Source organism: Antedon mediterranea, chromosome 8 (genome assembly GCF_964355755.1).
Source record: "Antedon mediterranea chromosome 8, ecAntMedi1.1, whole genome shotgun sequence".
NCBI classification, from domain to species: domain Eukaryota; kingdom Metazoa; phylum Echinodermata; class Crinoidea; order Comatulida; family Antedonidae; genus Antedon; species Antedon mediterranea.
This window is the reverse complement of record NC_092677.1, coordinates 8,896,486-8,911,959: the sequence shown is the minus strand read 5'-3', so window position 1 is coordinate 8,911,959 and position 15,474 is coordinate 8,896,486. Positions and strand designations below refer to the sequence as shown.

Below are 15,474 nucleotides of genomic sequence, written 5' to 3'. Positions count from 1 at the left end.
TGCGGACATCGCCATAATTATTCTGAAATTGTTCAATCATCATGAGAGTCATATATATGTTAATCCCTAAACCGTTCTGCCTCTCTGTTATTTTAATAAATAAATAACAACGGTGTTGATTATATTATATACTTAGGAGCAAGACTGTACATCTTAATCATGTCTGATGATGAGGAAGGTAATTCAAACATGTTGTTTACAAACCATGTTTTGTCTTGTTTTACAAATAGACAAACTACATGGTTTGTGACAACCCATTTTTTGTGTGTAAAAAACAAACCATGTTACGGCGCCTAGTAATTAATACAGACAATTTCATTCACTCATACCAAAATACCGTATGTGTGTGGGTCGTTGATTTGTTTATAATTATTGTGTTTTGCCCGAGGTTTTGCATAATTTTTGGCCAAAGCATAATTTTAGCATGTATTTACGTAGAAATATTCCGTACGCCCGTAATTGGGCCGAATTTAGTATTGCTATATACTGTAATAGTCTACTCATATTCCTAGTCATTATGCCTATTCTTCAAAATATAACTACCACTATATTATGTAGACCTGCCTCTCTATGATCTATTGTTCAGGTGGGTGAAGATGGCCAAAAATTGCCGAGTCTGTGTTTATTTAGCAGAAACAAAAACTTTTGGAAAATCGCCATTCTAAAGACTAAACAATTAAAAGGTGCCCCAGAAAGTGTCAAATCCACTCTCCATGAAGATATAGATTAAACAATACAAACGAATATTATTGCTACGGTATTATAATAGAGTCCTACGAAACTACGATATTCTGTGAAATTTAAAAGTCACAAACTTAACAACGCGATTGTTGTTCAATAAATGTATTATTTCATTAAAATGTATTTTATGTTATATTATTTTACTCTTCGCCCTTTGCCCTCACACATATATTTTACAATTAATAAATACAATTTAATAAAAAGCGCTCTCTTTTTTCTTAGATTTATGTTTTGGGCAAAAACCGCCAACACTGTTACAAAACGTCAAACAAATACTTCGAAATTACACTGGTGGTCAATTGTTAAAGGTAGAATTTACTATAAAATTATTATCAAAGAATTACGGAAGAGCAGTATATATAATTGTTTAGGGTGGAGCATGAGCGTTTGTTCGACACGATTTACAAACTGTTATTACTAACTATAAGTAATGTACATCAGATAACTGGCAACAACAATACTTACTTTTTCAACTTCTTACGTTTTTGTTTCATTTTGATAATAGAAGTACACACAAATAAAAAAAAAATATTGTTTACAGGAGTTGACACAGAATGCAGATGACGCTGGAGCTGGGACAGTCAAGTTTTTATATGATCAGCGGCAACATGGCACCGATCGTTTGTATCGAGGGGAAGGAATTGGCGATTTGTCACCTTTCCAGGGGCCAGCTTTGTGTGCTTTCAATGATGCAATATTTCGTGACGATGACTGGATAAGCATACAGAATTTATCGGTATCTAAAAAGAGGGATGATCCAACAAAAGTTGGTCGTTTTGGAATGGGATTTGTGTCAGTATATCATTTGACAGGTAAGCTAGTTTTAATTGTATTTGTAGAGTTTAATTCCATTAGATGATATGCTAAAATTATCATTATTATCATTATTGAATTTTTACCGATATGTAGTAGATATAACATATTGTTTAACCTTTAGATATGGCAAGCATTCTCAGTGGCGATTATTTAGCATTTATGGATCCCAGGGAGGAGTTGTTTGAGTACAAAGGTAGAATGCAGAGCGGTCGTAGGACGAAGAAAAGTGTCATCAGAAATTTCTCTGATCAATTTGCACCATATACAAATCTGTTTGGAGATCCGATCCCTGAAGAAGAAGACTTCATGGGAACAATTTTTCGCCTTCCTCTTCGAAATCAACCATCAGTAATTTCAGAAGATATTATAGATGGAAATAATATAAAAACATATTTCGATTTGTTTGTTGATGATGCAAAAATAATGCTACTATTTCTGAAGAATACAGAAAGCATAACTGTCGGAGAAAGACTTCCCGAACAAGAAATATGTTTATGCTCTGTTAAACTGTCAGATGAAACAAAACATTCTGTAAAGGAAAGTAGAGAAAACATGGTAGCATCTATTGAAGACAGGAAATGCCAAAAACACAAACAATTTTCCATAGTATTCCCAATGAATATTCAGGTTAAGAATCATAAGAAAGTCATTGAGTACAAGTGGCTTGTGAGTAATTTTATTGACAATCCAGATCCAAAATCTGAAATGTTTACATTAGCAAAAGAACATGATCGGCTTCCAATAGTTGGTGTAGCCATGCATGTTTCCACAAGCCACGAGGAGCAAATGATCGACGGCAGAACATTCTGTTTTCTTCCGCTCCCAGCAGAAGAGAACTACAGTGGGTTACCAGTACATGTGAATGCTGATTTTGGTGTTAGTGATGACCGTCGTTCAATTAAATGGCCCGTTAAAGATCGTCACGATAAGATTTCAAAATGGAACCAACTTCTTCTACAGCTCCTTGTTCCAAAGGCATATGTGAAGCTCATTCTCGAAGCTATCGAACTACATAAAACAGGCCAATGTTCGGTTGAATGTGTATATCAGACGTGGCCTGACATGGAGAAAGTTACTTATCCATGGAAGGAATTAATGTGTCCTGAACTGTTCAAACTATTACTGATTGAGAAAGTGTTCTTTAGTGAAGTTGGTAATGGTGAGTGGATAAGTACTAATACTGCAATATTTGACCTTCTTGAGAAAGTTCCTGAAGAAACACAACGCCTTATTTCAATGCTTCTTCTAAAACACAACATGCCGATTGTGTCGATAAAACACTATCCAAATATCATAAAGACAGTTGAGAAGTATGGAAACCGTATTACTCCTCAAATTGTTCGTGACACCCTACGTAATGTTTCTTTGAGCAGCCTCACTAGTTGCGAAAAGATCAACCTTTTAGAGTACTTACTAGACGATGATGATTTTATTGATCTACAAGGGTTTGAGTTGTTGCCAGTAGCTGATGGATCGTTTTGTAAATTCGCTTCTGGAGATACTAATGCGATATTCTTTGCATCAAGTGATTGCACAATGGATTTGGTACCAGGTCTAAACAATAAATTTATTAAAGAAGATCTAAGGGAATCACTAAAGGAAAAGATCATAGTTGAAAGTAAAAAAACAGGTAAGTTATTTGGAGGTTTGTGTGCTTTTTTTTAGTTTCAAACTTTCAACTTTATTGTCAACAAGAAAAAAATCATATATTGACAAAGGGTGATAATATATAGTTATAAAAACTAATCAAGCACAATCTATATAACAATACAAGATAATTATATAAATATTTAGTATTTTGAAATTTAGTCGTGCAATAACATAAGTAGGAGACATAACTTAAATGTTAGACAACATTATTAATAATGTGTTTGCGCCACAAAAGAGAGAAAAAAAAACTGCTTTATTTTTGGGCCTAATAATGTAGAAGTTTCCATTACCCAGATTTATTAACAAATAATTTTACTGTTTCTCACAAATTAAATTGATTCTTTTTTCAGGTATAAACCAGGTTCAGAAACTGAAACCTAAAATGATTTCAGCTTTGCTCAAAGAAGCATTGCCACTTAATTGGTTAACCCAACCAGATGTCTTATGGTGTCCTGGCAGGAATGGTTATCCGCCACTGAGCTGGCTTGAAATAATCTGGAATTTCATACAGAGAAACGTTTGTAATGAAGCAGAGTGTGACATCCAAGAATTTGAAGGTATTACACTGGTTCCCACCAACTTCAGCAAAGACCGTGATAACATCAGATTAGTTCGATTCCAACAGAATTCTCACATTGTTGTCACCAGTAGCAGCAACAAATCAAGTATCGAAGATATACTACCACAACTGCATCTGATTCCTGTTAACTTTGATAATGCAGAATTTGTTCCTTCTAAATGGAGAAAGTACTTCCACTATGCACAACCCACAGACATCTTGCGAATTTATGCGGAAGCCAAAACTAGTGAAACATTTAAGGAGGATGTTGATAAACTGTCTGTGAATAATGTAGAGTTGTTGAGGGCATTTTTGAAAGATATTCCAAATAATATGACAACTGAAGATAGGAATATTATAGTAAAACTTGCTGTCTTTGATAAGGCAACACGCGTCTTGGGAAGAACCAATAGATTCCAGGCAGCCATGGAAAACGGCAAGGAGCTAAGGACAGTAAGTAAAGATACTCTTCCAGTCGACTTTCAAACAAGTGAGGAAATTCTTGATGTATCAAGTGAAGATTCCAGAATTTTGGCCTCTAAATTAAGCCTTAAACAATGTCCAAGAGAAGATGTGCTGTGTCAAATGATTCAATGCACAGAAAACAAGAAGTTGACAGAATTAATCATTTGGATAATGGACAGGTGGGACGAAGTCAATAAGACGTACAGGTCGAAAATAATAAAAACAATACAAGACAAACCATTTATCCCTTTACAAAACGGGAATCATCAGAAGGCATCTGAATGTTTTGATCCGTCCGATCACCTTTTAAGCAAGCTGTTTAGAGGAGAAGAGGATTTATTTCCTGCTGCACCATTTGACTGTAATTATCGAGATATCCTACTACAGCTTGGATTAAAAACACATAAGCAAGTAAAACCTTTGGAAATTAAAAGATGTGTAGAACTCCTAATGGTACATCCCGACAAAGGCAAAGCACATGCTGTATGTGAACTGTTAGAATGTTCTCACCAAATTCTGGATGATATGAATGTGCTTACATACCTTGAAAATTATCAATGGGTTCCTGTTGTAAAGGTTGTAGATCAACAGATATACCCAGAAGAATTTCCTTGGTTCCAGTCAAATCAAACTCTAGCTTCACCAAAAGATGTAACATCTGTCTCACACGCACCTTTAGTTGGCTCAACACTGGCTCTTGTCTCAAATGAGTACAACCAACTATCTAAAAGATTCAAGTGGGATTTAACACCTCCATTGAAGTCGATTTACACACATCTACAGAACATAGTAAGCTTTCTAACTGATCAGCATCAAACTAAGAACACAGATCTCATAGATACCATTGAAAGAATACTACCCGATATATACTACGTTATGCAAAGTAATTTAGATGAGTTTAAATCATTTAGAGAGCACGAGGACAAACTTGTTTGGACGGGACAAAGTTTTGTTGCACCGAGACAAATTTTAATCAAAAAAACTAGGCATAGCTTAGAACCATACCTATATACTCTTTCTCCAAAATTAAATGCGTTCACACACTTATTTAATGAGTTTGGAGCAAGTACAACATTTGATGGTGAGACCGAACCAATGCTTGGATTGTTGGAGGAAATTGTGCAATTCCATGAAAAAGCTAATGGTAACGTGAAAGAAGAGCGCATTAACGATGATAGAGATCTGGTAATACATATCATTGAATCTATTATAAACTTGACACAATTTTCCGATGAACAACTGCCCGACGAGGTTAGAGATCGAATTTTGCTTCCTGTGGCCACTGGAAATTCAAATTGCCTGAAGTTTACTACGTGTGATGATGTATGCTTTCCAAACGAGGAGTGGTCAAATGATGACGATTTTGAAGAAATAAAATTGGTGCATGAAAGTGTTCCTCGTAAGATTTACCAACGTCTTGGTGTAGCCTCACTGGCTCAAAAGTTTAGCGGTGCCATGTCACTAGCAGGATTTCAACAAGCTGGTCAAAAGGAGGATCTTACTCAAAGATTAAAGAACATTCTTGACAGTGGATACATTGAAGATTCCATTGCCAAAGAGATGATTCAAAACGCTGATGATGCAGGTGCCACTGAGGTTAAATTTATGATTGATATGCGCACAAATAGTGAGTTAAAACAAAAGCTTTTAGATAAAGGCATGAAGGCATGGAACGGTCCTGCATTATGGGTTTATAACGATGCAACATTCAGTGATACAGATTTTGATAATATTACCAAAATCGGCGGGAGAACAAAACAAGACAATCAGGTGCAGATCGGCACGTTCGGTTTAGGTTTCAATTCTGTTTATCATATAACAGACGTTCCTAGTTTCTTGTCTCGTGGTATGATTGGGTTTCTTGACCCTCATACAGAATTCTTGGATAATCAACTCAGAGATAAGAGCAACCCTGGAATTAGGATCGATCTAAATCGAAGTAAATCTACGTTACGGAGATTCAAGGATCAATTCCAACCGTATCAGGACATTTTTGGATGTGATATTTTCCAAAGTAATAAAGTTAACTTTAATGGAACATTGTTCCGTTTGCCATTAAGACAGCGCGCCATGGGAATTGAAAGTCAGATAAGTGATAAATACTTTGATGAAGATGGCATTGTTCAGTTAATGAAAAATGTAAACGAAACGTCTGAGAAACTACTTCTGTTTACGCAACATGTAACGAAGGTATCCGTTTATCATTTACAACCTCGTCAAAACCCAACGCATGCTGTAAAACTGTTCTCTCTCGAAAAATATCCAAAACAATACCTGAAAAAGATAAACGCTTCACTGGATGATCAAGATGAAGAAAAGAAGTTTGAAATTCAGAACAGCATATTGCGTGAAGCTTCTCAGTATCTGTCACAAAAAGAGTATATAGGTTACTATCCATCTGCATTAACAATGGTGAGTGTTGAACATTTTCTAACACCAGAGGGTGCTGATCTGTTTCATCATATTACTTCGAAAGATTTCAGAGATTGGTTAGTGTTTACTGCAATGGGCCAATCACAAGCTCTAGATTTATTCAAGAAACCAAACAATACTTCTACATCACGATATAAAATTCCCTGCGGAGGTGTAGCACTTCCAGTCAACAGCAGTCTTAAACAAGGAGAAATATTCTGTTTCCTGCCACTTTCAATACCAGCATGTGGTGTACCTTGCCATATAAATGGTAATTTTGTGGTATCTACCGATAGGCGTAGTCTTTGGAAAAGAGTTGCACAATATGGTGTGGATGAAAAATCTGATTGGAACGAAGCCATTCTTGTGGACATTATTACTAGAAGCTATGTGAGCTTATTAAAACACGAAAAAGCACAGAAATACCTTGGAACTGCCCAAATGTATGACCTTTGGCCAGATGAATCACAGATTCCTCAGCAAAGTGAATGTTTTCCTCTGCTAAAATCATTCTACATGGCTATCGTGCATGGAATTGATGGTTCTGGAGATAAACCATGCGTATTCTCAAAGGATGATAAATGGTTAAATATTGATTCAATCGTAATTTACAAGCCAGATGTTCAGAATACTACTATTGCTGATAATGTCAAAACAGTTCTTCAGAAATTCATCTCACATGGAAGATATGTTGTAGATATCCCGGATAAAGTTGTCCAGGGATTTCTAATTGCCGGTTGTGGTGACTATTTGAATACAATAACATACAATGAAGAGCGATTTTTCGAAGAAATATTTTTTCCTAACATCAGCAAAATTGAAAATGATATTCGTAACAGATTAACAATGCATGTTATTGACAATTATAAGAGACCGCTGTATAAAACTCTCTTAATGACCATAGCGTGCATTCCAACAAACAGTACTAATCATTTGCAAATGATATCTAATGTTGTACACCCGGATGGCAAAGTAGCCAAATTGTTTGAACCCGAAGAAAATCGTTTCCCAAGTCAGTCCTTTCAAGACGAGACACGAATGCAAATTATGGTTGAGCTAGGAATTTTAAAGGATAATATAAATTTTCCAGAACTTCTAAAAAGAGGTCAAGTTATTGAAAAGAGTAAGCATAATAGGCAACACAAGATAATGAGGCTACAATATTTCATGATGTTTTTAGAAGAAAAACGGATGAAAATCGACCTGGAGTTTAAAGAAGAACTGTCATGTCTACATATATTGCCAGTTTTTTCAAGACCCAGCGATTTTCCGAAAGATTTTCCATGGTTTACAACAGATAGCCGAGATTTTTTATGTGCAAAAGAACAGATTTATCCTTCTGAGTGTGTAGATTCGGTATGTTTTGTGAAACCTATTGTTGATGAAGTTGTTTTTAAGTTATGTCAAAATTCAGAATCTGTACGTCAGATGTTTAATCTACCAAACCAAATTAGCACATCTTATTGTTGTGACGTCACACAACAACTTAAACAATTAAGCAATATTAAGAATGAGAACCTTGCAGAGAATGAATTGACTGTTTTGCGCATGTGCACAAATATATATTCAGATCTTGGAAAATTGCTGCATGATTTTGAAGACACCATTCGTACAGAATTACAGAAATCAGCAATTGTCCTTTGCTCTGGAAGATTCTTGAAGATTGAGCATGTTGCATTGAAGTGCAAGAGAGAATTCCATCCCTACTTTTACAAACTACCAACAGAACTTGAAAAGCATAAATCGTTTTTTGAATTGTTAGGCATTGAAGATGATTTCTCGTATTCTATCTTGTTAGATGTCAGCTATAATCTTAAATTAAAGTACCAAGAAGACGCTCTTGAAGAAGATGATTTACAAGTGGCAATTGACATGGTTCAAAGTATTGCTGAATGCAAACCTCTTGAAGATATAGCTTGTGAGGATGAACGGCAAATTTTAGTTCCTGATAAGCAAGGATGCTTGAGACCAGTCGACGAATTGAGCTTCTGTCTGCATGACACTTCAGACGATGTTTTAGAAGGAGAAATACTGTGCAATGACCTAATACCTCATAAACTGGCAGCAGATATAGGCATAAAAGATATAAGAACAAGAGTACTTTCCAAGCATAGATTGGAACTTAATGGTACAATGTTTGGGCAAGTTCAGAAACTGACTAATCGAATCGGTGAGATACTGAAGGGGTATCCTTGTGATGAATCAATATTCAAAGAGCTGCTACAGAATTCTGACGACGCCGGGGCCGACGAAATTAATTTTATATTTGACGAACGGCAACATTCAGATAAAAATGTATTCTGTGAATCCTGGAAACAAACTCTTGGACCAGCATTGTGTGTTTTCAACAACAAACCTTTCACAGAAGATGACTTAAAGGGAATTCAAGAGCTTGGAACTGGTGCAAAGTCTGTACATCCAGATAAGACAGGGCAATATGGAATAGGGTTCAATTCCGTGTACCATCTCACAGATTGCCCTTCATTTTTAACTAATGACGACACGCTCTGTATTTTTGATCCGCACTGCGCTTTCATTGATCACGCCACTGTAGAATCACCAGGATTTCAATATAAACTTTCACAAAAAATCAATAAATTATTTCGAGGATCTCTGGCTTGTTTTCGTTTTCCCTCGCTCAAAAATAAGGGGTGTACGTTGTTTAGATTTCCTTTACGTACTACAAAAATGAGGCATCATGTTTCTTTAAATAATCAGGTGCCAATGAGCCAGGCGCTATTCGATGGGAATGAAATGCAGAAATTGCTTAACACGTTTGAATCAAAAGCGTTTAATATGTTATTGTATTTAAATAATCTTACAAAGATTACAATTTCACATATTGATAAATCCAACAAAATGAAAACAGATTACTGGGTAAGTGCAGAGTTGTCGCCAGAAGATAGACAAAAACGAGAGGAGTTTTATCACTATGTAAAAGATTGTGCCAGGAAACCAAGCATAAAAGGAATCATAATGAAAGAGGTTACATATGAAATGAAAATTTCTGATAAATATGGCGAAGAACAAGTATGGTTAATTAGTCAACGAATAGGATCTACTGACGAGATTCCTGATGTGTTGTCATGCGCATATGCTGAAGGAAATTTTAAACTTTTACCACGAAGTGGCGTAGCAGCGTGTTTATCTACAACTTTTCAGCCCACTGCACGTACGTATTGCTTCCTACCACTTCCAATAGAAGTGAATCTACCTGTCAGTATTAATGGACATTTCAGTCTTGATCCTAGCAGACGCAATTTATCAACTATTTCGCAAAATAATGACTGGAATGATTACGTTAAATGCCAGGTTATTGCCCAGTCCTACTCCCAACTTTTACTACAATTGAGAGACAGAATCTTCAGATCACAATTGACCTTTTCTTCAATGAACAAGAAGATGGAGGTATATTGGTATTACTTTCCAGATGTAAATATAGTGCCTTCAGGTTGGATACAACTGGCTGCACAAGTATTTGTAAATATTCTTCAAAATCATATGTCAATGTTTCCGGTTATCAGATTGTTAGGTGAAACTATCAGGCCTTGTAGTAGGTTTCAGAGTGAAAGGTTTCGTTACACATTGAAATGGCTTCCCGTTTTTTCTGAACCCACTGGAGATACGGCATACCTTTATACGGAAGAGGTTTTACTAAACAAGAAACAAAGAAACAAAAAACAAGAAAGAAATACAGTTCCAATACCAATTCTGCAACGCCTTGGTTTCAATGTAACAATTGTTCCTGATAATGTATACAGTGGTCTGATAAAAGCAACATCGCGACATCAGGCTGGTGAACGCCGGATATATTCGGTTGAGAAAGTTTCACCGAATGCTGTCGTTAATTTCCTTAAAACTGAATTAAATCAAGATGAATTGCCTTGTAACATCACTAACTCAAGCTTTAAGAGTAAAGAAAATTACTTTAAACTGTTGAAGTATATTGATATGAACGGGAAATTACAAGACGGTGTTATTCCACTAAATGGGCTGCCAATGCTGCTAACGCAAGATTCACAGTTACGAAGGTTCAGTACAACAACATTTCTATCAGAAAAGTACACGTTACTTCCGAACTGCTTGAAAGAATTTGTGCATAGCCGCGCTCAAAGTCATTTTTCAGAAAAGTCACATGAAATAAACAGATTCAACACTACAGATCTTGTGGAGAGGTTACACACTAATGTATACCTACAAAGTTCAAATTCGAAAGTTATATGGGACCCGAACCGTCATGAAGTGCCAAACAAAACATGGATTCGAGAACTTTGGAATTTTTTGAAAGAGGAATTTGAAAACAGTGATAATGATAATGAATTTACTTGCATCAGAGAACTGATGGGTAATTGGTCTGTGCTTCCTGTTACCATCCGGACAGGTCCAGCTACAGTAAATCATTATCTAATGCCATTTTCAGAAGTTGACTCGGTACTTAATGACTATTATGTAGCTGGTAACAAAGTTAGAGATGCTCTTGCTAAGATGGAACTTCCAGTTTTAAATTGTTCTATTTTCAAAAGTGGGTGTAACTACAGAGCTCAGATGTCTATTATTGATTTTATTAAACGATTTATTACCACTAAAAGTACACCTGAGAGATTACTGAAAAGTTTGGTTAGTCTCTTAGAAGCAAATGACAAAGCATTTGGTTCATTAACTGATGAAAACAGACGAAATGTTTTGTTGTTTTTTGAACAAGTCGTTGGATCAGAGATAACGGAACAGCATGTCAATGATTTAAAAAAGTTACCATGCTACCTTTCTATTTACAATGAATCCATTGCCTTAAATCAAAGCAAACAGAACTTTGTTCTTCATTCTGACATTCCGGAGGTGGAAAAAGAACAATGGTTAACTAAATCCAAGGCGGGGTTTATTAAAGATGATAGGTCATTGAAAGAAATACACACTCTTGTTGGCTTAACAGAATGTACGGAATCCAGTGTCTACAAGAAGTTCATTCTGAAATCGTTCCACAAGTTTAGTGATGAAGCAAGAGTTTACCACTTGGAACACATCAGACAAACTCTCCAGGGTAAATCAAATGATGAAAGAATGTTATTGATATCTGACATGGGTTTGAAGAATATACCTCTAATAGGTCACAAATATCAGCCTTTAAAACGTATATGTGATTTTTTTGACGATTCAGATACAATATTCAAACACATGCTACCGACTGAAAAGTTCTTACCAGGTCCATTCTGTAAGGAAATTTGGAAACAATTTATGACAGATCTCGGCTTACAAACAAAACCTAAACCAGAAATGATTTTACAATTCGCAAGACAGATAAAAGAAACGATTGGCGTTGAGGAAGATGTACTGCAGCAATCTAAAGACCTCGTGGTGTACATTGAAAATAGTGAAGAATTGCAGAACGATGAAGATTTCTTAACAGAAATCCGTGACATAGCGTTTTTAGTACCTGATCCTTTAGACAATACATTGCTGAAACTTCACAAACAATTTATAGGACGTAAAACTGTAGGCGTAGCTTACAACGGTTCCGTAACTAAGTCTAATACGTTTCTTGTTTGGACGTCGAATGCAAGCATTCTACCGGATTACGCTGTCACTTCCTTACAGTCAAAGGATTTTTTCCCAATGTTAAATGTGTCTAATACGCCATCATTCCCAATTGTTCTCCAGCACACTAAGAATTTATGCACGAATTTGAGGGAGGCATATAACAATTCAAAAAGAACAGAAAGTGAGTCTTCAACTAAATGTAAACAAAAGTTACATGAAGTGATGAGAAAAATTTACAAATATTTTTGTAAGCTATGTCGAAAATTCAATAACTTTTGTGACGTTATTGTAAAAGAATTTAACGAAGTTTCCTGGTGTTAGCTTGTGATGATACCTTACTAATCCCAGCTAAGTATACTGTGAAGCATATGAAGAATGGTCTTGAGCTTGAACCATATATCTATGCAATACCCCTCGACTTTGTCCCATATATGAACCTATTTAGTTGTCTTGGTGCTCAAGATGAACCTTCCGTTTGGCAGTGCTGCAAACTTTTGAGAATGGTTCACGATGATATAAATGAACAATCGTTTGTTGAAAATCCAAATTTGGTCTTAAAGATCAAAGTCGCTGTTGTCAAAATCTTCGAACATCATAAGGACATGGACTGGTTGCAAGATGTACAGAAACTGTATCTTCCAAATCGAGCGTACCAACTTGTTGATTCAAGCACCTTGAAGTACTACGATAAACCAATGTATGAAGTTAGAATGAAGGTAAAAAATAACAAAAGTATTCTCTTTGATTTTCTTGACTTTGGCTTGGAAAGTGCTGCAACTGTTTATATCGAAAACATGCCGAAAGAAATAAAACCTTGTAAATTCAGTGAACATGTGACAGAGACTATGAGTTCAAATCAAAGTGAATGCAGTTATGCAAAGGAAGGATGCTGTGACCAATTACACTTCTTCAAACGTAAAATCCAATCTATGGAATTCCGCCAAGGTATTTGTCGTATTTTAAAACATGAGGCTAATCACAAAAAAGATATACTTTCAGAAACTGACCTTTTAAACATCTCGTCAGCGCTATCTCAAGATTTTCTTACGATTAAATGTATCAAGGACTTGGAAACGCATCTTGAGGAATCAGGTAAAAAAGTTAAAGGAACCACTAGTGAATCAGAATGCTTTTTAGAAAGACAAGACCCTATAACAATTTTCATGAGGCATCAAGATAATGCCGCAGATTTAGATAATCTAAAAATGACATTGGCGGAATGTATTTGTGATCTCACTGGAGTGTCACATTTCAAGGCAGTGTTGAAGATGATATGTAATGATCTAACAAAGATACAAGATGTGTTAAGTAAACTTAACATCCAAGCTTTCAACGCTATGTCTGATCCACTGGTGTCACCAAACTTGGGATCTCGAGTACCAGATGATGTAGTTGAGTCACTAGATAATGATCCATTCATTGATTTTATTGTTGGGGAGTACGTTGTATATGAAACAGATGGGGAATTTGTGTATGCAAAAATACTGCAAAAGAGCGATATGTCTGAAGGCTCTCTTATCCAAACGTATACTATTGACTATGGGACTGTTAGTACTGTCGGCACACTCGATCTTTACAAATGGGTGTCGCATAAGGACACACATACAGATATGGAATTACCACCCGTAGCTCCTAAATATAATGTGGAAGACCCTGCGTGTGTAGACTTGGACGTACAGTCGGAAGTTACTACATATAATAGGGAAGACCTTGACCAGCAGTATGCAGATTTGTGCTTACAATCGTATGCAGGTCCTGAATGTAGCAGTGAAGACCATGACATGACTCATATGGCTCCTAAATATAACCCTGAAGACCCTGAACCACCACCAGCAGCAGCAGCACCAATATATGACAATCTTGACGAAACAAAGGAGAAATTGTCAGACAAACTTGAAGAGATTTGGATGCTTGAAGATACAGAAAGAAGAAAAGCAGTCAAGCGATTATACTGGAAATGGCATCCGGATAAAAATCCAGATAATCAAGCTTTTTGTACTGAAGTGTTTAAACATCTAAAAAATGAAGTAGATCGTTTAGAAAATGAACTTCACGGTCCTAAAGCATCAACTGAGAACAATTACTATCCAACAAATTCTGGAGAATGGGAGGAACGTTATAGAACTTGGAACCAACGAGCTAGAAGAGAGAGAACAAATCTGAATACTTCAACTGGATTTAGTGAATGGACTGATCGTGACTTTGAATATACACCATCGCCAGGCCAAGCTAAAATCTGGCAGAGGCAGGCTTGCCATGACTTCGAAGCAGCCTATAATGATAATTGGCGTAATCCGAGTTATGAATGGGTTGCCTATAAATGTATGCAAGCAGTAGAGAAGTCATTAAAAGCTGCTATATTATCACATACAGGAAAAGGCTATATGACTCATAGTCTTAACTGGCTGAGAATCACAGTTGAAGATATTCCAGGATGTTCACCTGATCTGCGTAACTATGTAAATGAGCTATGTACATACGGCAAAGATCAAAATGCCGCTCGTTATCCACTTCAGTATAACAACGAGATACCACATAACATATACAACAGAGAGGATGCCGAAAAGTGCATCTTAAATGCAAAATTAATTTTAGACATGATGGAAACATTTATTAACTGAGTATGTCAATAATGAGGATAATATGATTAAATGAACGCAGCATAATTCATGGGTACAGAGTCTATGTTGCATATTTTAATAATATGGCTATGGATGCTTTAAAATTAATTGAATTAACTAACTTTCTTACGTACAAACGTGAGAGAAATATGTTCGTATAAGAGGTTATTCTGTTTTGATTGAATGATATGAAAGTAAGTTAAATATCATTCTTACCTGTGAGAAGCACTAACTTGATTTAATTTTAAATATTGTCTTTTGACTACTACTATTATTTATCGGCCATTCGAATTCTGAGAGATGTCTCAGGGAATCTGAATCTGCTGTTTTTCAAGGTATGGGTGTGTGGTTAAATTAAATAATTTTTAGGTAGTAGGTTAGAAGTAGTGAAGGTATATATATATTTGCGTTAGAAATTTACCGTAATTTCTTTTTTTTTTAATTGTATACAATATCAATTACTATGAAAAATAGTATACATTTATAATTATGTTGAAATAAATTTGATGATATTTTTGTCAGATAAAAATCAGATTATTTGGGAGGTGGGGGCGGAGGCTGGGGCGTGCGAATTATGCGCCACTCCGTGCACTGAATTTTGAATTTTGTAATTATTAAAGATGTATTGTCCCCCAAAAACATGAACAAATGAAGAATAGGCCATTTCGTGTTTTA

The 15,474-nt window shown here is 35.8% G+C and overlaps 1 protein-coding gene across 1 annotated transcript; it reads left to right on the top strand.

The window, feature by feature from the left end:
- Positions 1-140: 140 nt before the first annotated feature.
- LOC140057591 (sacsin-like) lies at positions 141-15,112 on the top strand. The gene is made up of 6 exons (XM_072103307.1): positions 141-178; positions 964-1,049; positions 1,283-1,553; positions 1,679-3,187; positions 3,558-12,359; positions 12,500-15,112. Exons 1-6 carry the CDS (start codon positions 160-162, stop codon positions 14,797-14,799), a joined length of 12,987 nt encoding a protein of 4,328 aa, XP_071959408.1. The 5' UTR covers positions 141-159; the 3' UTR covers positions 14,800-15,112.
- Positions 15,113-15,474: the final 362 nt, after the last annotated feature.